At 39.5% G+C, this 23,352-nt stretch overlaps 1 protein-coding gene across 1 annotated transcript in view; it reads right to left on the minus strand.

The window, feature by feature from the left end:
* Positions 1-449: 449 nt before the first annotated feature.
* LOC118820161 (lysophosphatidylcholine acyltransferase 1) overlaps positions 450-23,352 on the minus strand; it is a 31,430-nt gene continuing 8,527 nt past the window's right edge. The window contains exons 3-14 of the mRNA XM_036588316.1: positions 21,993-22,207; positions 15,198-15,310; positions 12,652-12,712; positions 12,376-12,434; positions 8,714-8,748; positions 7,411-7,465; positions 4,916-4,998; positions 4,358-4,483; positions 2,609-2,762; positions 2,125-2,223; positions 1,368-1,509; positions 450-737 (exon numbers count right to left, since the gene is read on the minus strand). Coding sequence (XP_036444209.1) covers positions 562-737; positions 1,368-1,509; positions 2,125-2,223; positions 2,609-2,762; positions 4,358-4,483; positions 4,916-4,998; positions 7,411-7,465; positions 8,714-8,748; positions 12,376-12,434; positions 12,652-12,712; positions 15,198-15,310; positions 21,993-22,207 — 1,318 coding nt within the window. The 3' untranslated portion in view covers positions 450-561. The remainder of the gene's footprint in view (positions 738-1,367; positions 1,510-2,124; positions 2,224-2,608; positions 2,763-4,357; positions 4,484-4,915; positions 4,999-7,410; positions 7,466-8,713; positions 8,749-12,375; positions 12,435-12,651; positions 12,713-15,197; positions 15,311-21,992; positions 22,208-23,352) is intronic.

The raw sequence follows: 23,352 nt of genomic DNA on the forward strand, positions 1-23,352 counted from the left end.
AGCGCTTTGTGACCCTTCAGTCAAACACTGGAATAATACTGTCATCAAGCATCGAGCCCATGCAAATGCTTACTAAAGGAGATTAAGAAAGGCATCTACAGTAATAAAACATGAAAAAGGGGGAAAAAAATTTCACTTTTAAATAAACTTCACCATTTTGTTTCCAACTGTTTTTTTGATAAATGTTTATAACACGACTGCTCCTCCCAATCTATTCCCCCAACAAATGAAAACAAAATAAGTGCTTGGCTTTCAAGTAATCATTTTTTTTTTAAACCAGAAATCACCATCTTTTGGCTCTCATAGATTTTGTCCCTTTTTCAAAAAAAATCAAAAAAAAAAAACAAACAAAAAAACCCAGGAGCAGAGAGAAAAGCAAGTGAGATAAAGGAGAAGTGAAGATAACCAAAGAGTCACACGAATGTCCTGGTTGACAGGGAGTAAACTTTGCATTTTCGGACACTGGCAGTCCAATGGCCTCCACCACCCTTCCCTGCTCTTCCTCTCTCTCTTCTCCAGGGTTGGACAGTTAGCAAGCCGAGGCCTGGGGGGTAGAGATGTTCAGTTGAGTTTCTTCTGACCGGTGTGGTGATCGCTGGGGGTGAAATCAGCACAGAAACCATTGGACACAGGGCTTGAGCTGGAGGAGGGTGGACTGCCCCAGAAGCCTGCATTATCTGCATACAGAAACTCCTCAGCAAAGTCTGGCCGCTGCTCCACAAAGCTTTGGAACATCTCTGCCAAAAGGGGGCGCAAGGGAACAAGAGAAGTCAGAGCAAGCATTAAAACAGTGAGGAACAACAGTGAATGTCACAGGCATTTACACAGCCCAGCTCTACAGTATATGCAGTTATACTACTGGTCAATGCATCTCAATAGCCATCACCTTAAAATCATCACCATAAAAAGCTATTCATCCAGAGGATTGTTTATGCCAAGAACTGACCTGAGGATCAGTTTAACTCTGCACCCTCTAACATTACACATCTAGACTGTACCTAGTTCATTTTATTTTATACTATAGCCTACTTTAAGTACAATCTACGGAATAGAAAAGAAACAGTCTTGGGTGAACATAGCCTTAAAAATTGTTTTACTACCACAATAATTGTACAAGTCGGCTGCTCCAGAGCCTCCGATTCAATTCACCAATACTTTTCTACAGAGATACAATCTGTGTGTGTGCAGTTGAATGCCTATGTCAGCTATAGATGCACATTAAAGTAGCTGGTGTGTGGATACATTTAGTTTATATGTATTGTGTGTATGTACATGTCATTTGTCACTATAGAAATATAGAAAAATAGTTACACAAAAGATTGACAAAGAAAGACCAAAAAAAAACACAAATATAAATGAAGTGTCACCAAATGTAAGTTTCCCGCTGTCATCCACATCGATCGCGCTGAAGAGGCGGGACACTGTGAGCTCTGCAACTCCGAGGGCTGTCCGCAGGATACAGGCCAATTCTTCCTCTGTGATCGCCCCATCATCCTCATCCCCAAACATCTGACCAAACAATGACCCAAAACAGTTAGTACTGACCCCAATCAACCACAGCGAAGTACCATGCAATGTTATACACATTGCTGTTTCATAAGGTTTTGAACATGCCCAAGAGTTTATTTTGGCAGGCATGCTGATACAGGAGGATCAGCCGAGGCTTAATGCTCATCATTTTTCAAAATTACCAGATAACTGAATCTTCAAAATGTAAACAAACATTTCATTCGGAGTGGTTTGATGTAAAATGCTGTGTTCTAGAGAAACTTTCAGAGTTGTTCACAACAGTGGTGATGGTAACCAGGCATTTGAAGAGTTTAAAAGCCTCTGTCACAGAAAGTTTTTATATGAAACAGTTGAGAATACACTGCCTGATGTCTGAGGCATCATTTTACAATCATTTGGAGATACAGTTTGGCCAAAAGTGTATTAATTCCTCAGGGTGTTAGTTCACGTAACTGAGGGCTGTTTTGCATCACAGGTTAAAAAATAAGATCCATTTCGGTTTCAGGTTGACTAAACTAGCAGTAGTAAGTAGTAGCAAGGCAAGATGTCCCCAAACCTGAGAAGCAGCGTGTGTTACGGAAAGAAATGTTTTGAACGTGTGAATGCAGCACAAACCGTGAATGCTAACTTGATAGTTTCCAGTGTTTTGGCAGGCCTGCACACGACAGAGAAAGCAATTACAAACTCCCGGATGTCCATTGTGCCGTCCTTCTGCTGCAAATCAAAACAAAGAGGAACTTGGCTCAGTTCAAAACCAAGGAACAAGCTATGTGCACAATGTACTGTATAAATGAACCCGTCCAGGTTTACATTAAATCATCACCATCCATGATCATAATGTTGCTGTCAAAAATATATTAGTTATATTGCCAGAATAAATCACATCACTAATGAGATATGAAGCTCAGTTACCACTTCTACACACTATAATAGATAATATTAGTCCATAAACTGTCTCTCTTTCACTCAGAGAATTCACAAAGAGCTATACTTTAAAGGCAGAGTACAGTTTTGTTGCTCTGGTCTGATGGTTAAAAACGATTATCGGATTGAAGGACAAACGGTAAGTCACAGTGACTGTCACTGCTTAATTTCTTACCTCATCAAAGAGAGCAAACATGTCTCTGAGCACATCAGAGAGCGGCAGGTCCAGAAACTGAGCAAAGTCCTCCAGGCTCTGCCTCTGACCCTGCAGCTTACGCGCCCTTTTACCGTACTCTTTCAGGAGCTTCTCAGAGTTCTCCCGCTTTTGCCTGAAAAGCACACATACATATGCATATATCATCACTAGATCTTTGAGAGCCACACAGTGACTAAAGCGACTCAGGACTTAATTTAAGAAAACAACACAAAAAGTAGGAAAGTGGAAAAAAAAAGTTATTTAAAAAAAGAACAAAATAAAATTTTTATTGACTGTGCATGCAGGCACTTCTCTCAGCGTAAATGTTTAGAGATGATTCATGCCAATTAGAAAGTAGTAGCATTAGTAGTATGCAGTACTGGACACAGCCCTTGATTAGCTAGATCAGATGCATTAGTGTTATGTAAGAGAACATCTGATGCAGGTTGGAACTAAACTACAGGAGAGCAGAACTCCAAGAGGAGGTTTGGTGACCAATTCTTTGACAAATTATGCATATAAAATAAAAAAAGTCTTACTATTATAAATATTTGTATGTAACTGACATACCAACTTTGTCTTGCAAATGAAAGAATGTATTTATCTCAGTGCAATAACTGCTTTTGGCTTTGAAAAAAAAAATGGTTTTGAGTGTTTATCTCTACCCCTCAACCCCTGTCTAAGCAGCAGCATTACACTCTTTCACAACTACAACAAATTCATCATTCATTTTTTTTTTCCATGTAAAAATAGTCACAAACATATTGCAGCCTGCTTAGCTGCTCTGTGAAAAGGACAGAAAGGAGCTAAATAATATTAGCACAGCAAGATGTTGAGAATGAGGTCAGGGGACATGGTGTGTGCATTCGTGTGAGTGCAGAGTTATGAATTGTGACAAGTGTGATGTGAGTCAGTGTTTGTTTTCTCACGGAGACTTATCCAGAACAGCAATTAATAGAACACGCTGTGTGTGGCGTGTGTGTGTGCATGCATGAGAACAGTGTAAATGAAGGTGCTTAAAAAGAACCTTCAAACAGCAAACAGTATATGTGGGAGTTTGTGAAAGAATGTGACATTGTATAGTGATGGTGTGTATTTTGAGTGTGAGAGAGATGTAAATGCTTTTTTTAGCAGCAGAACTCGTGAACCTTTGTGCTTTGTGAAAACAGTGTACGGGACAGGGGTGCCAATCTTACAAGGATTTTATTATTATTTGAAAGTTCAACAATTCAATACATTGTGAAATCTCAAATTTCATAATTGTTTTAGTGCAATTCATAATTATTTTAAAAATACACTTGGTATACAGCCTTTTTATTCACTGGAGAAACTACTGATGCCAAATAAGGAATTTGAAAATGCTATTTTTTGAAATTATAAAAATGTAAAAATACTGAAATGGATATGAAATGCATTTTTGTATCTGCAAGAATCTATTCAATGCATAGATGCTTCATAGCTTTTAGTAAAAATTTATTTTTAAACAGGAGAAATCTATTTTACCCCCAGACATAAATACCCAAAATAAACTTTATTCTGATGCACTGAAAATGTATTCACATAAAAAATGTATAATGTGACATGTCCTGTATTTATTAAATAACTGGGACTTGGACACAAAAAAGGCACATCTCATCACTGACCCTATGACTGTATCAATCTATGTAGTTGAATCACTACCTTCTGATGCACTGATGAGTTTTTACACCCCCAGTGAGAAAGACTCACCCTAATCTCCGGACAAGTCTGGCAAACTCCAGTAGACATGTATCCACGGGCAGCCTGAGCTGGCCTTCTGCCATGGCCAACTGACAGTCCTCAAATGAGTAATCTGTCACAGGGACATCCAAAGCCCTGAATGGACAAACACACAGAACAAACATGACATACAAATTGCTTTTACCATGGCCACCCCGACCCCTCCCAACACACACAAACACACACTACTGTCGCATTAAGGTCTGCACTTCTTACTTTTCCCCAATTTAAAATGTAAAAGATGATTTCTCTTTCCACAAAAGACGACTTCATTTAAAATTCCATTAAATTCAATAAAAAACTACATATTCTCTTCTACTACCCACACAAAAACAGTATCAAAAGAACCAGCTCTTTCAACAGAACTATTAGTGGAAAAAATAATGAATGTACAAATTACAAGATATTATTAATACAGAACTACAACTTTCTTTTTTGTCAGAAGGTAACTGTGACTAAGAGTGAAACTTTACTACTGAATCTAGAACTCTGACATGCAGTGCATTCATACAGTCTAGGGGGCCTTACTTGGCCATGAGGCGGCGCACATTGTGAGCGAAGAGATGGGGGTTCCTCTTTTCGTCTTCGCTGGGTGTGTAGATTGGGAGGAACTGAAAGCAAAACAACAACAACACTTACACAAACACCTCCTGCAACACACATATAAGCTAACAAATCTTGAAGCCACTTCTTTTATCATACAGTATGTACATCAACTTCCTAATACACAACTTTCAATCGAAGGCATTCTGAAGGTAACTATTAATGTCTGTAGAAGCAATGCAGCAGAACTGAATCAGACAGCAGTCTAATAGTGCTCATGTGAGCTGGGCACAGAGTTATGAATCCTGCACTTAAAAAATAAACAATAAAAATGCTGTGAATTTAAAGTTTGACCCAAAAGTGGTGTTAAAGCTCAGCTCCTCAAACCAGAACGCCCAGTGTTTCCCAAATATTTTAAATATCATTTGGTGCTGAAGTGGGGAGCGGGGGGAAACAATGACTCCACAGCATGAATAACAAAATCAAAATTAACCCCTGTGAAACTACACTGTCACGTAAATATATACAAAAATGGAATACCTGGCTGCAGTTTGGCTCAGTATTTAAGTATTTTATCTGGTATTTTTGTTAGTACTGTGAAAGATGATTATTTAGAAATGTTTCAGAGCCTTTTTGCTCTGGAAGGTTGCATTACAGGCTGATGGGCTGTTTCTTTATATATAAATAAATATACTCTGGCAAGTGAACAGTGAACTGATGTGTTTCTGACAGAAAAAAACAATTGCCGGCAAAAGGGATAAAACACTTTAAAAACGAAGACGCAAGACTGACTTCTGCACTTCTTTATGATATAGCCATTTCTTCTGTCTGTATTTCAGTAATGCATAAGTTAGCTTTTACCAATTAGCACACATCAAATCTCTCTCACCCCTCACGCAGCGTCTCGTTAAAGTATTTATTTCCGGGTACTCATCTGTTAAGTAAATATTAGATGAGTCACTAGCATAACCACAACTAGGCATTCTTTACAAGTTTGAGAAAGCAACTTTGATAGGTATGTGTAGTAGCTAGGAAACTTTATGCAAGTGCCTATCTCTCTCTCCCTCCTTAATCTTAGGGGAGCAAACGGCACCTTGTATGTATCTCAAATCAGTCAAAGTCAGTTTTAGCAAGTCCAGTTACTGTATAAGGACAAAAATCACACAATTAAGATAGTGGTAAATTGTAAGATGGTTAAACATTCCACAAAATTCATAATCTGATTTGTAGAGATGTCACAGCAGATCTTTCCCCTGCTCTCGGTCAGGTATGGTGGGCAACTCCACAATAATATACTGATAACAAATATTGTTTATCATGTATTATACAGATTCGGGTTTCAAATTTAACAGTACCAGTCGGGCTTGCTCAGGTTGGGACTCAAACTCAAGGGTTTGGGTCGGCTTTGGGCTTCAATTTAATGCTCGTGCAGACCTTTACAAGGGATTCACCTTTAAGGGCTAATATACACTCTGAAATATAGAAGCTCTGTGTGTGAATACCTAAAGACCAGTATTTCTAAAATAAATCAAAAAAGGATGAGGCTTTCACTGCTGCAGTAACAAACCTCTGGATGAACTGGTGAACCCTTTATTTGACAATTAAGGACTGCCTGCATTATTTATTATTATTATTATTTTTTTAACTGTTCATCTATTCAAATCACAAATACTCATCAAGAACATCTGAGGTCAGCCCTGATACTCAATACATAAGCGGTCTTAGAGGCTCATATGCATGTTGCAGTCTTTAGTGGTATCAGTGATACACAGGCCATGTATGGTGTAATAATTGCAACCGCAAATAATGAACAGTGCATCTCTGCCAGGGGAGCAGAGTATGTGAGCGGTTCAGTGTGAGAGAGGAGTGACGTGATTTTGGTCGGAGTGGCTTTTCAGAAAGTCAGAGCGTCAGTGTTCCCTCTCGCTCTGAAATCGCTCCATCCCATGAGCCAGACAGTCCTTTTTCCCTGCTCACGGACTACATCTGTATGACATGAGTGATGCTGCAGTGACTGCTACAGCTCCCACACCACAACCATTCACACAGTGTATGTTGCAGAGCCGTTCATCATACCTACATACTGGGAACCGTCCATGATTGCAACAAAGATCTACAGAAATTACACTGCGTCAGTCTCATGTCATCCATTTTGCTGAGCGAATGATAATGATGCATGTGTATTTGTTAACCCTCAGCAGCTTTCTAGCTTTTGATTGGCTGTTGCTTCAAGCCCATACCTTACGGGGGGAAGCCTGTGTAGCACAGATCGCTTAACTAGTTGTTTATTTAATAACGGCCATAAATTATATTATCAGTGAAATAAAGTGTGTAGTGTCTTGTCCATACATTCAAAACAAAAATATAACAATGGGTCAAATGGGGCGCTGAAGAGGAGGAGTCTTCAGTGTCAGGAACCACATGTAAGTAAGTAAGTAAATAAATGACATCAGAGTCAATCACAAGGGCTGAACACTCACCTCGATTTCAAACTTGTTGTGAAGCTGGCAGAGAGTTAGCCACAGGATCTTAAACCTGGGAAAATATCAGAACTGCTGTCAGCTAAAAGGTCATCTTTAAAAGAAACGTTTTATTCATAGATAAGATTATTTTTCCCCTCATTACACCTTAAGTCCTGTTAGCAGAACTGACAAAGTGGAAGTGCAACATATCCTGGTGATTTACATTTAAGTGCTGACCCCACTTTCAAATTATTAAGAGCAACTGCAGGGAGAAATTTCAGGCTGTCATCCAAATAAAGCCTTATTTTAAGCCTTATTGTTAAAGGTGGAAATAGTGTTTGGTCTTGTATTGTATTGTGTCATTGTCAGGCTGGGAGCAGAGCCAGAAATAAAGATTACAACCCTTGTAGGAATTGTAAACAAACAATGTATCGTTACTCACAGATGGGCCATATCAAACAGCCAGCTTCACATGAGACAAACTAGACTAGAATCACAGTGCAAACAGAGACTTCAACAAGGCCAGACAAATAGCAGGGAATCAAACTGGTTTTAAGCCTGGCCTTGTCAGCAATTAAGTGGTTTAACCATACTAACTCAGAGCGCAAAATATAAAAGAAGTAAAAATAAATTCATGAATTAATAAAAGGACAAATGAGCAGTTAAATTACATTTTCTACATATCAAACAAATTCAACAGCATTCAGAAATGGATTCATTAAAGGCCCCATATCCTATTATTCTTCAAGTTTTTTTTTTTCTTTGAGGTTCTCTTAATGTTTGTCATGTTTAAGGTACCAAAAATCATTATTTTTACAAGACCATTTTCCAAGCCTCCTTTATTCCTCATAATTAAACCGTCTGTTTTTGTTACTGTGCCTTTAAAACTGATACGTAAATGCGCTCTGTTCTGACTCATTCAAAAGGCAAATGGAGGTGAAACACTATGACTGTAAATGGGCAGGGCTAAATGGCTGTGCTCTGAACGGGTATGAAACTTGTGAATGTCAGTCATGGTTTGTGTGACATCACAAAAACAGTGAATTCAAAACAGGCCGTTGAAAAAAAAGGGGGAAAATTCAAATTTCCATGGCTAATTTAATGGGGAAAAAAGTGGATAAAATGGCAGAAATAGTCACTTTTCTGCCTTAAATTGTTAAGCCTGCCTTGGCAATAACAAAGGTGAGCCCAGTCATTTAAGCCTCAATAGCAGTTAAAAGTGAGCTCTGTAGTTTATGCCTGGTTTTAGTAGGAGTTCTGTTCAGTTGTTGAAGCCTGGCCTTAACAGCAGTTTAAGTTTGTAAGAAAAGTCAGTACTTACGCTCCAGGGCCTTGCCATGTCCAGGTGATGGTGTCCTGAGGAGACAGACACAACCACAATTCACACATGGGCACTAACACACACAAAACTGCGAAGTGTGGTCTTGTTTCAGTCAGTGATCTGACACTGCCCGAACATCTGACATTGCATGACACTGCCTGTATGAAACACTACCAAACTAGGGATATGTATTAAAAATGGGCTTTTAAATTGATACAGAGTAAGCGTGTGTTATGAACTGAAATTTAACATGTTCCACTACTCAGATTATCAGGATAAACAAAAACAACTGGATTAGGCTCCGTTATAGTCATCATTACTTTTATAAAAACTATTCAACCAAAACACTATACTAACTGTTACACTCACTTTAACAGCTTTCCTTTTCATGGAATGAGTTCATTGTCAATCCCTCCTACAATCTCTCCTCTATGTTCTTATCTCTTCACTCTATAATGTGTATATATATTATGTACTTTGCAGCTGCTCTCTAAAATAACATTGTTTTATTGTATGTTTGTAAATTCCAAGTTTATTGCTCTGCTGCTTAAAGTTTAATGTTGGATGGGTTTATGAGCTGACAAATCCTTCCTTGTGAAGCTCAACAGGTAATGTAATACACCATATGACCAAAAGTATGTGGACAGATCTTCTAATTGATTTCAGGTGTTTCTCCGTCTCCATAGACCGGGGTATCCAAACTTATACGCAGAGGGCTGGTGTGGCTGCAGGTTTTCATTCCAACAGTGCAGGAGCTCACATGATCAATTGCCAACTGATTAAACAATTGGAATCAGGTGAGCTCCAGCTTGTTTGGCACGAAAACCTGCAGCCACACCGGCCCTTTGCGGATAAGATTGGACACCCCTGCCATAGACAAACTCACATACCACACAAACTCCTTTGCAGTATCACTCAATACAGAGTTCCAGATGGCCTCTGGGAGCAACATCAGCACAAAAACTGTATTGGGAGCTTCTTGAAACGGGTTTCCATGACCAAGCAGCTGCAACCAACCAGGCCTTCTCGTCCAACAACAGTGACTAACCTCATAAATGCTCTTTTGATTGAATTGGGCACAAATTTCCAAAGATACACTCTAAAATCTTGTGAAAAGCCTTCTCAGAAGAGGCTGTTACAGCTGAAAAGAGGGGGCAAACTATTATTTCCCATGGTTTTGAAATGAGATGTCCAACAGGCTTATATAAGTGTGAAGGTCAGGTGTCAACATACTTTTGGCCACATCTGTTTTGCCCAACAGAGCTCAGCAATAGAGGAAAAAAGGAACCCATTGCAAATCAGGCACAATAATCAGTGCCAACATGGCATGGTGCAACCAGCAGAATCTTTCTGCAGCGCTTTTTGGTAAAAAGACCAAAGTGGAATGCATTCTATGCATCCTCTCTGTGGTAGGCTGTCCAAGTCAAGCAGCAAAAAACAGACTGTTTGCACGCGTGTCCCCTGCCATGTAGCCGCTGATAAAACGGCTGGGGTTTTTCTTCATGGTATTAACAGTAAGTTAAAATCAGTTTCATGGAGGCAATGTCCCACTCAGTACAGAGCCTAATCTGGGAGTGTGCATATGTAGATAGGGAACTACGATCTGACTGGAACTTTGAAAGTGACAAAGGATACAAGCTCACATCTCTAATGATTACAAATGTTCAAAAAGTGTTTTCTGAATTTTATGAAAAGCCACTGCAGTTCTAAACCGATGAGATGAAACAAAATGTCATCCCAAACAACACTGTACACTGTGATCCAGGCTTCTAATGTAAATGATCAAGCAAAGTTGGAATCTGTCAGCGATGACATTATGCAAAAAAGTGCATGTGAGGGTGAGACAGTGAGCGGGGCTTGTGTCCTATAGTTTGTTTGTGGCTGATGTAAAAGAAAAGGATCAGATGACACTCATGACTGATTTGTTTCAACATCCAGGACACATTTGTAGCCTTTTGTACGCATAATAAGTTATATTTATGGTTAATAAAACCATATTCACTCAACTTGTAAGGCAGTTCTCCACCTAAAATTCAGAATTTAGTGAGATTCCAACTGTGGAGAAATTCAGACAGCATTCTCCACCACAGAATCTGAGAGCGCACAAAGAACAAGAGATTTCTTCAGCTCAGTCGCTCCCGAAACCCCTTCCTTATCTTTAAGGGAAAAATTCACTTCCTCCTGCCCCGACAAGGGCCAGTGGTTCAGCAAGACCACTAGCATGTGTGAAGCAAGTGTGAACTAGCACCCCCAGCACTACAGAGGGTGGACTTTAACAAATTAATATTTTATATGTGTATTACACACACACACACACACACACACACACACACACACACATACATACATACATACATACATACATACATACATATATATATATATATATATATATACACACAGATATATACTAGGGGTGGGAATCTCTAGGCACCTCACGATTCGATTACGATTCAGAGGGCTGCGATGCGATTATAAAACGATTATCGATGCATCTCGATGTGAACTGGAAGGCTCTTTCACTGCCATTGTTTGAAGACGCTGCTGCCACTCATCTGTGATAAAATGCGCTGTTACGGTGAACTAAGATCCAGTGGTAATGGATGTCCACGCAGCACATTACAGCTGTCCTACCCGTTTTCTTTAGTGATTTTATAACTTCGGTTTTGGTCTCGTGATAGGGAGGGGGGTGCGCGAAAGCCCTGTTTCGCAACGACTGCGAACTCGTGTGCAGACTGCAGGTCACCTAGCAACGAGGTTCCGCCGAGCTAGTAGCGAACGAAAAAGGAAAAAAAAGACAGACGAACATTTGGAGATGAATGGACTTATTCGCATTTATAAGCAGCGCAGTTGGTTTCCTGGTACGTTAAATCTGCCACGAGAGACTGTCAAACGCTAAAATGTTGCGAAGATGAAGTCGCTTCTCTTTCTAATTTTCCTGTTCCACCTTAAATGGTGCTGCATTTACATTCGGCGCCTCAGTCAGAATTTAAGGTGGAACAGGAAAGTTCAGCAAGAAGCTGGCGAGGGAGAAGTGACTTCAGCCTCGTAAATCAGTCGAACGCTGAGAGACATTTTAAAGAAACTAGCTTATTCAACTTTTGAGGAAAAGTTTTCTGGCGGAGTTGGAAGAAAAGCGGCTATAGCTAAAGCTTAAAGCAGAGCGAAGTAAGTCTGTGTTTTCGTTTATATTGTTTAGCCTATACTAGGACATTATCACATACTGGACATTAAATGTCCAGTATGTGATAATGATGGTTTGATTTTTGTTGAAAGGACAACATGTCTCTTCTAAACATTTGGGTTGTGACTCCTGATTTGACCTGGCTTTTAATGCAGAGGGAGCCGGTTTCTCGCTCATCCAGTGGTGTTTGTTATGTGCGCGTCACGGAGTGTCCGGGCGCTGCACTTACCCACTTCCAAGTTCCGCCTTTTGCGTTCCGTCAACATTACGCTATAAATTAAATATTTAGAAAATATATTTTTGACATTTGTGAATCGATTCAGAATCGTTCACGTCCGCATCGTGATGCATCTAAGAATCAATTTTTTCCCGCACCCCTTATATATAAATACACACACACACACACACACACACACACACACACACACATATATACACACACATATATACACACACTCTCTCCCCAAAACACGCTTACCAGCTTATTAGGGTAGCGAATAACAACAGGCTGTATGGGCACTGCTGGAATGAATGCACCTGCATGAAAAGAAAACAGGAAACAGAAGAAAAAGTATTACTCTTCAGATAAAGTATTAAAAACAGCCAGGCTACATGGCGAGCCTGAAGCAGTCTAACGTCGCTCTTGCGGTCAGAAGGCTGTTAACAGCTAAGCGAAATGTTAAAGGAAGGAAGTGTGAATGTGCTGTATATTTTTGACACAAATTCAAGCAGCAAGAACACATTACACACAGACCTGGTTTGAATGTGATCAGACAGGATCTGTTGGTACACGTTCCCTCTGGAAATATCATTATCTGCAAAGGATGAAAATGAAATATCAGTAATCATACTTAACTTAGTAAATCACAATGCCCCCCCCCCACACACACCAAATGTAGTCAGTTTAAAAGTTCACCAAGTGTGTCAGCCTCCAGGCCACAGGACCTCAGCGTTCTGCCTCATTAAATGCATACGATTCAACTCTTTAGCTAATTAACAACTGAATTCTGGGCATTAGACAAGGTAAAATGCTAATCTTTGCAGAGCTGTGGATCAGGAGGAACTCAATTTGACATAACTGGCATAGCTAAAAACAGCAGTAGCAGCCACAAAGTTATCTGCAGTTCTGTTTATCTTTGCAAATAACTAATAATAAGCACAGATTATTAGACCGTGTAATGTTGGACACCATATAAGCGATCTCAAATAGACTTAAGTCCTTGTGAAGAACGTAAGTGACAGTATGCAGTTCGCAAAATGTTAATTCAACAGGTAAAATATCCATCACTTCAGTGGGTCCTAAACTGGCATATGCACACCCTGAGGGGTACGCCAAATAACGTTCGGGCTACGTAAAAAAATTCTGATGTTTGAATTCTACACTTCATTTAATCTTTATTTCAATACATTAGCCAGCTGCGCAATTACACAGATACTACCCTGGTACAGGCAACACAAAGAGCTATGCACTCCACTCACCAACTGCTGAGTAAGAGATCCTCACTGAAACTGAGCAGACCTCTGAATACTGAGTTTAATCTAAAGCGCTGTTCTGTTGTTGGTGTGAATGAGTGCCCTTTACAAACTGTTGTAAAGGCCTGTATGATCCATGTTAGTTGTGTTTCACTTTCACAAACAGGATTCCATTCACGGTTGCAGTAGAGATGCAAAAATGAAAAGACCTACGCTCTCATTTCTGAGAACATAGAGAACAAACTAAAACCAAATATATTCCAACAAAATCCTCTAAATTCTGCTGAAGATAAAAGCACCAAACAACAAAACAGTGACGCATTACTGTTTAAGGGAGCATCTAAAAAGTGTACAATTTGTAAAAACTGTGAAAGCTTACATTTTAACACAAAGGTTGTCAAGGCTGCAGTGGTTATCTAAGGTTATTGTCGGCTTACTTACGGGTGATGTCACTGTGCTGAATGTGATCTGTGGCATGTTAGGGAACATATTGTTATTCACTGTTCAATTAACAGTGTCTCAAACATGCATGTGACCTCATATAGACCACTGTGAATTTTTGATTAACATTACTTATTCATATTATTCAGCACATCTGGGGTTTCATCGCATTATAAACATGCGCTGATTTTGTAAGGCTAAATGTCTTACATGTGCATCATGGCAAGATGTGCAGGTGGTCAAATGGATGAAGGGGTATGGGACTGTAAAAATTTCGGGAACCACTGCATTATTTGTTAGTTACATTGAGTCTCTTAATTCCAGTGCAAAGCTAAAGAAGCACACAGACACGAAACATGTCTTGGCCGATGGACTAAATTAAGAGAAAACACTGCACAAACTGAATTTCTGGCCAATCTGTTCCTTTAAGAAAGCCTACATTCAGAACACTTCCTACTGTCACTTGTTTAGATGTAGCAGGACACTATCACATGCCCTCTTCTGGCCATTCACAAAAGGCAGGGTGGGTAGAAGTGATGTGGCACACGACCTACACTCCCCACTGCACACACACTCCAGTGGAAAGCTCTAGCAGTGTGCTCCCAGTTTTGAAAGCCAATTACAGAAGCGGAAAGAAAAAAAAAAAAAAAAAATTTCATCTGGGTTCTTTTCTTGCATTGTTGGAGGAATTTTGGTAAGCCTGCCACTTCTGGGAAGATTCACCACTGTTCCGAGTTTTCGGTATTCACTGGAGTCCCAGAGCATTAGCAAAGGCTCTGTAGCCCTTTCCAGACAAATATTTCAGCAACTTTCTCATCTCTTATGGAATTTCCTGTGGCATAGTGTGCTGCTTGTTAAGACATTTTAGCCAGTTTCACATTCTATTTAAGTGATGTTTAGGTCAGCTGGGCTGGCAGAAATCAGGCCTGGGTGTGTCTTGTTTAGCTGATCCTAATTGTCAACTAAATTTGATAACTGGTTGATTGAGTAACTAAAGGGACAATTAGTTTTTCACACAGGGCCAACTGGTGTTTTTTTTTCCATCAACAAATGAAATGATCATTAAAAAATTGCATTTTCTGTTAAGGTTGTTTTTTGTTACGGTAAATTTTGTTTAAAGATCTGAAACAATGAAATATGACGTGAAAAAAAACAGAAGAAATCAAGAGACACAGCACTGCATAATTGTTTTCCCGTTTCTACCTTCTTGTTGTCAGATCCTGGATGTTCTCTAAAACCTGTCAGGCCTACCAAACACTGATTTATTTTCACTCCACATGCATAAACGGTCTCACAGCATACAGGGTTACTGGGAACGTCCAAGGAAGAAAACAAAGCGCCTGCATGGAAAAATCTACTGCCCATAACTTTGAAATTAAGCATCACCTGAGGCCACTCTCCTCCAGACTGAGCCCTCCTTTTGATTTCCTCCACCGTCTTCCTCCTGGAATCTTGGTCCGACCTTGACACAAACACGGGCCGGATGTATTTAATCAAGGCTGCAAGACAGAAAGATATTGAGACATTTTAGGAAATGTCAGCATTTGATAAGTAGGATGTGAACAGTTGTATTCTTGATTGAGCAGAGCAGAGTGAGGGATCACTAAACGAAACGTCTTGGTGTCCTTCTTCTGAACCTCATCACTTTAAGTCTGTGAAAAGGAAGACTTGCATTTATTTACTCCACCTTGAAATTTCTAATTCTCAAATAAAGTTCTCTACTGACAATCTCTAAAAACAGAAATTCACACTACTGCTACTACTACTGTTTCTAATATACTTAGTCCATTTTCAAATATATCCATCATTAACGTCATAAGCAAATAAGATTACTTAACAACTCAAAGCAGTTTTGAGGCAAATGTAAAATGAATTTAGCATTGTTATAAACTGCATGCCAATCACTGGTTTTGAGAGTCCTCTACTACACTAGCTTCATAGTTTTAAACTTTCTCCCAAACTTTCCTGTTAAAGAGGAATTCCACTGATTTTCTGCATAATTAAATCTTAAAGATGAGTCAACTAGAGAGACCTGAATGCAAAATGCACCATTCCAGAGTATATTAATGAGTCAGAATTGTTAACAAATGGTGGTGACAAGAACCAGATGTTAAATGCTTTAAAAATGACCTCACCGAAACTATTACATGAAACTGGGCCAAACTATTAATTGTTTTTATATCGAAACTGCAATTTCAAAGAGTATTACTACTATCAGCATTTCACAATATATAAAATGGCTATATTTGCATTGCAGACATTGCAACCCCTGTCCCCTATGATGTCCACTGTAAAGATACAGGAGCTGGTATGTTTCTCGACTATGCACCATTTCACATCAAACCACTCTGGCTTGGTGTACATCACAACAAATGAAATTGTGTAGAAATTTGGAACATGCTATGGAATTCCCCTTCCATCTTGCAGAAAAAGCTAAATGTTAAACTGCTGCTGTTCTGATCCAGGAATTCACAGAGTAGCATAACTTGATGGCAGGCTACTTGCATCATCACAAACAAACATGCAGAGACCAACTGCCTATAGATTTGACTAATATTGCGCTATTTTATGTTTCCTTTGACATTCAAGTGTATAGCTACGTTGGAACTGGTGTTGTTTCATAGCCCAACTCTTCTTCAAAGACACAGGCAGGTGTATATGGATATTTGAGAGGAGGCTGGGGTCAGTGTGCAAGTTCAGCCTTATTTATCCAGTGCCATTAGACAGGGGTTAAAGGTCTTGGTCACGGGTCCAAAAAAAGTAAGACAGGCACCAGCATATCCTCTTACTGGAGGCCCCCTCCATTCAACCCTCAACAGCCCTGGGAGCTTACAACCATCAGCCCATGTATGAAAAAAGGTGTATGCTGGCCCTTAGAAAAATGCAATATATTAATAATATATTGCAATATTTCCCTTTGAAGAAAGATTTAGGTACACAGTTCACATGTCTAAGCAGTGAAATACAAGCCTCCATCACTTGTTACCTACATTAGCCTTGTAGTTTCAGTGCAAAACTAATGGAGCAAACTGACAAACGTCTTAATTCAGATCAGTCTTATAGAAAGCTTACAAAGAGAACACTTTCTACTTTCACTTGCTTTAAATGTAGCAGGATGGAATCACACACTCCCCTCTGACCATTAACAAGAAGGGAGAGATGAAGGTCCTGCAGTGATGTAGCACACAACCTACACTCCCCACTGCACACACACTCCAGTGGAAAGCTCTAACAGTGTGCTGCCAGATTACTACAGAAGAAAAAAAGTGTGTTTCGAAATATACTAACAACATTTTGCAACATATTCTGTTTTTCTGTGGGAAAATGGTGAGCATGGGAATTTAACAAGATCAGTGACAGACCTTAAAGGGCCTATATCATACAAAACTGAATTTTCCTCATTACTTTGAAGAAAAGAACTGTAGTACGGATGTAGTGTGTAAACACTTGACATTTGAAAACATACCACTCACTCCCCGGTCTATACAGTCCATCTATGGAAACTAAGCTACAAACACAGATTGTTTTTAAATTAGCCGTTTCTGTCACAAAAACAAACACTTTTCCATATACATGCTTATTCAGCCTACAGCAGTTTAGCTATGCCCATTAGTACTGAAGTTATAAGAGTGTTTCAGCCTTGCTTTTTGCATGATGCAGGGAAGTCAGTCAGAACAAAGATAATTTACATATATCAGTTTTAAATGCACAGTTACAAAAACAGCCTGTTTAATTCTAATGAATAAAAAGAGGTCAGAAAATATGTTTTTGGTACATAAAAGCATACAAAAGTTATAAGCAGCAGGAAAATGTTGGATATGGGCCCTTTAAATTTACTTTCCACTATAAAAAGTAATGCTATAACTCCTAATAAGAACATAAGGAAATCAGGTAGAATAAATAACTGAACAGTAATATGACTAGTCTTCATATAAATGAATAAATATTTTATTGACACTTTTCACATATTGGTGCGTTTCCTTGCTTTAGATAGAGTAAGGTCATCTGGGACACTAATTTTTGCTTTCAAACACTTCCACTTCCTCTACAAACCCTAAACTCTAACACATGACAGCACTAGCTTAGAATGATCTCTCAAATCAGGAAATACACACAGTTCACTTTAAGCTGTCCCAAATTACCTGAACCCACCTGAAGTCAGCAGACATTTTCCCTTTGTTTTTATTGATCAAGGAATATTTGTCTTGCTTACTTGAGCTAAAACAAAATTTAACCAGACCTGGAAAAGTTTAACTGTGGAGAGAGTATGCTGCTGTAGTGGTCATGCAGGTTGGATACTGACCTGCCTTCATGATACTGTTACCTTTAAATTAAACCCGAAGTTCACATGAAATAATCTTAAAATGTCTTTCTTTGTTCCTGGATTACACTGTGAGATGTCTTTGCCAAGATGAACACCAAACAAATATTGCGAGACCTTGATATCAATCCAATAAGCAACTATTTCTCATGTACACCATATTAAAGACAAGTCCTATTAAACTGGGAGCTTCACACAACACACAGGCAACACATGCACCTGCAAGACCCTGACACACTGCGAAGAACTGCATGACTGTGGTAGAGTGGAACAAACACACAAAGAAATGGGCTGAGTAATTAGCCTGTGGCCCTTCAATCATCCATAATAAGGTGTGTGTGTGCGTGTGTGTGTACTCCTGGTAGACAGAGCACAGATTAAGCTTCCTGTTTCACTTCTTCTCGTGAGCTACAGAGGCGTATTTCCGGCATGACCATATGAAACAAACACTCCCACAGCCCCTCAAAAATCAGTTTTACATGATTTTCTCTTTAATCCACAGGTAGTCAGACACACATGCTTGAAGTCGGACGTTTGCTTCTTTACGTTTGCACTAAGGCTGTGCCAGTTAACTTAACTTACAAGTAATGGAAACATACACCAATTAGCACTGGGCAAACTACATATCTTACTGCATATTTTGCTTATGTGGTTTCTGACACTGTATACTGTACTGTTAACGGTTAAAATGGACTAAGGATGCAAATTCTGGTTAAATATATTGGTCAGTGGTTGGCGGTGAATCATTAACTGGCAAGCCTAAAATTAAGAATGTGGCCTAACAAAAATGACAAAACAGATGTGAAATTTCATTGGCTGAGCCACATTCGAAACCCATTAGAGCACATTTAAGAGCACACACGTTAACTGAATTCTCTATTAAGGCACTGACACAATAAAAAGCTTCTACTACTGGGAAGCTCTCTACAAGATTTTGGAGCGTGTCTGTTTTGGCCCATTTATCCAGAAAAGTATTTGTGAGGTCAGACATTGATGTTTTACGAGAGGGCCTGGCTCACAATCTCAGACCTAGTTCATCCGAAATGTGTTAATTGGGGTTGAAGTCAGGACTCCGTGCAGGCCAGTTCTTCCACACCAAACTTACCCAGCCATGCGTTTATGGACCTTGCTTTGTGCATGGGAACAGAACAGGGTCTTCCCCAAACTGTTTCCACAAGGTTAAGGGGCCTAGGCCAACCCATGAAAAATCAACCTCACAGCATTATCCCTCCTCTACCAAACTTTACTTTTGCACAGTGCAGCCAGGCAGGTAATGTTATCCTGGTATTCACCAAACTCAGACTCATCCATCAGACTGTTCACTACTACCTCCATTACTTGTTAACTACACTTACCTCGTAGCAAAAGTAAAGAAAACAAAAATAAGGAAAAAATTGTGTGAATGTAATACAATTTGTAGCTGAACTAGTCTTTAAAATCAGTTTTTGCTGAGGAGCCGTCTCAGCCTTTCTCTTTCTCTCTGCAAGAGTGGTTGAGTGTGAGGTCCATAAACCATCCCACTGAGGCTGGGATGAGTTCACTATCTGTGGCATCTCATCCATCAACCTCCTCCACCCTCTAAACTGTTGGAAAGGGTCCGGATGGTGGGCTGTTGATTGAGATGCAGACTGACTGAAGGGGTGTAGATCATGAAGGAAGGTTTGAGTCAGGGAGGGGGAGAGACAGAGATCGAGGAGGAGAGGGAGGAGGGGCAGGCACAGCTCTCTGTCTGCAGGGATTAGACAGTGGTGAGAGGCTCAGAGCTGTCCAGGATCATCAGAGGACTTAAAGCCTTCTCTGGAAAGGCCTAAGAGAGTTTAAAATAACAGCACATGCGCCACACTCTACGCCACACGCTGCCTAGCGCTGCTTAGTCTGTTCTCAGCCTGCTCCATAACTAGCTGCTGCACACTGAAAGTTTACTAAAGCAATAGCTTCTTGAAAAATGTACACCTTTACATGTTATTTCCTTAATTACTTTTTATTATTTTTGCCATTATATTAACTTTCATTTCATGAGACACCATAATACTGGTATTCACTTTTATATAGGTTAGAGGTGGTGTTTTTTTCCCCCCAATACTGATACTGCAACATTCCAATATTGGGCAATAATGATCTGATGTTCTCCCACCTGACTGGCTACATGTAATGTGTACATTTGATATTCTTTCAACAACAGTGTTAGTATTTGTCCTCAGTTAACTGAGCAAACCAGCCTGACTAGATGTGCAGTGTATCCTGTTGTGAGAAGGTGCGGCCCCTCACTTCCACCCTATATGTTACTTTTTTCCCCATGACATGCTGAGCGTAGGCTCATGTTGGATAATGGGATGTGCTTATGGAGAACAAGATGTCGAAATTCAATCCATCAGTGTATGCCCAGTTAGGGTTTTATTTAAACAGGGTCAATATCCTATGATTTCCTCGCATTTTATTTTTTCTCTTGAAGTCCACTTAGGGCTGGGCAATATGACAATATTTATCATTATTGTGACAAACTGCACCACAGTGTGTGACAATATGCTTTTCTGCACATATTGTGGATATCATTAGTACTTCCTAACTGTTAGTTTGATTATAAAGAGTAAAAAAAATGTCCTGTTTCATTTAGTGCAGCACTGTACATAAAATGTTAATACACATCTTTGTATTCATAGTCTTTAAATAGTCTTTTTTTAAATGGGGCCCTATTTTCTATTTTTAAATTTATTAAATGTCAGAAAAAGAAACAAAATAAAAGTAGACAAGGCAAAGTAAAAACTAACTAAACTGGCACTTTAACTAGCTCAGGCCACTGAAGGTGACCAAACACAGGAGATGAACTGAGGGAGCAGCGATGCCTCTGTTTACTTGATGGCAGTCCAGGGAGTTTATATCCATAAGCGGAACAGCAATGGGAGGCACTGTCACAGCATCAGGAGGGGTTTTGGTTGTCAAATATATCTCAGAGAGATGGATGCATTTACATTTGTACAACATCAGGCTAATACGTGTCTCAGACCACCTCCTGGATTGGTTTGAGTGATCAGATTTAAATCTGTTTTGAATGTGTCTTGGGTGCATTTACACCTGCAATTTTATGTGGATAATTTCTATCCGTATCTAATCCTGATACAGCTGAAACACTCCTTAGAACTTTAGCGTGAATGGGCAGGGCTAAACTTAAGATTATTTCATATGAACTTTGGGTTTAACTTAAAGGTAACAGTATCATGAAGGCAGGTCAGTATCCAACCTGCATAACCACTACAGCAGCATACTCTCCACAGTTTTCAGGTCTGGTTAAATTTTGTTTTAGCTCAAGTAAGCAAGACAAATATTTCTTGACCAATAAAAACAAAGAGAAAATGTCTGCTGACTTCAGGTCATATTAAAGACTATTAAACTGGGAGCTTCACAAAACATATACAGGCAACACATGCACCTGCAAGACCCTGACAAACTGCGAAGAACTGCATGATTGTGGTAGAGTGGGAAAAACACAAAGAAATGGGCTGAGTAATTAGCCTGTGGCCCTTCAATCAACGATTAGGGCTAAACTGCTGTAGGCTGAATAGGTGGACATATTTAAATGAGTTGATTCTCGTGACATCACAGTAACAACTAATTCAAAAGAGGCTGTTCTTGCAGCTCCATTTCCATATATGGACTGAGTCTGCTACAACAGAGTCTGTCTGATCTTGCACTGTAGAAATATTTTGGCCAGTACCAACGTTAAAAATTATCAGACGTTCACATATTTAAACATTCTGGGGTTAAATATGTTGTATTTTGTGCTTTCTGTCAGTGGTGTGTGTGTAAATGATTTCTGACAGAACCATAAATAAATATATTAATAACATCACAAGCCCACTTACTTCCCCACAGTGGAATGTCCTTGCTCTCGGCCTTCATGACAATGGTGGCCATGGTCATGGTGACTGGCATGGCGTCGAAGTAGGATGAGTGGGGGCCAAGGGTGAGGATGGGTGCCTCAGCAGGCAGAGCCTGTCTGCCCTTCACACTGATCCAGTGGAAGCCGCCTGCAAACCACATGACCCGCATGATGGTTCGCAGAATAATGTCCACCACCCTGCAGAAGCAAAAACAAATTGTATTTTCAAACAGAATGCATGTGACACCCAGACACGTCAAACTGAGTATTCAGCACACTGTTAATACACATAGAAAAAAATAAAAAACAGAGAAATGAATAAAGAAGAATATTAAGAATATTTCAGTACAATTTCCAAGCTTACACAGCCAATATGTAGCATAACACTCACATTTTTAATAGTACATCATATTCTATGCTGTACTCCAAGGGGAAAACAAAGGGGGGGGGCACTTAAGATTTTACACTTCTCCTCCTCAGAAATATTGTTACAATGTAAGAATGCCTGCACAGTAGATATTTAATATTTTATTGTCATGTTGCTTCCACCCTGCTCTTCAATAACCAGTACTCTGCACCATTAATGCACATGAACCATACATTCAGTACAACAGAATAAGAGACTTTCTAGCTACATGGTGCAAACTAGCATTTGAAGACATTTCAAATACACAGTTTTAAGTATAATTTACCTGTAAATAAATAAATGCAACGATTTGTCACCTGTCTGAATCGTAGTCAACCAGAATCTTAGTCAAGATGTTAGATCATCTGTTTAATCATAAAACGCTATTTCTGCACACAGAACATGTAATGTAAAAGTATTTGGGGTCAAAAAATTAAAGAAGGAAAAAAAAAATTTTGGCTGGACTGAACTGTTCTCTCATGACTCAATTCACTGTTTATGTCCCGTTTTCTCATGAGCGTGAGTTTCGTGGACCACACTGCTGAATGACTCCAGCGTGCCTGATGAGAAAATGAATTAGTGAAAGTAGTGAAGGATAAAGTAAGGAAAAAAAACTCAAGAGGGAAACCTGTTAAAAGTGGGAGGCGGCTGTTAGAATTTCAAACGTGAAATATGAACCCGACCCCGAAATATTTAAGAAATGACGTCCGAACCACACATGAATATTTCAAGCTGTACAGCAGACACAGATAAAGCAGCCCTATTGTGTACTTCTCTTTATAGTAACGTGTAAAAAGAAAATATCAAACAGCTTCATTACAAAAACATACCTACCATTTTAACTGTGTTCATTCAGTGTATTAATGAGTCACATGTCTAGAGTATAGCCTATGTGGCATGGTGGGCTTTTCTGTTAGCAGGCTTTCTTATTTTGGCT

The sequence above is a fragment of the Colossoma macropomum genome, unplaced genomic scaffold (assembly GCF_904425465.1).
Source record: "Colossoma macropomum unplaced genomic scaffold, Colossoma_macropomum, whole genome shotgun sequence".
NCBI classification, from domain to species: domain Eukaryota; kingdom Metazoa; phylum Chordata; class Actinopteri; order Characiformes; family Serrasalmidae; genus Colossoma; species Colossoma macropomum.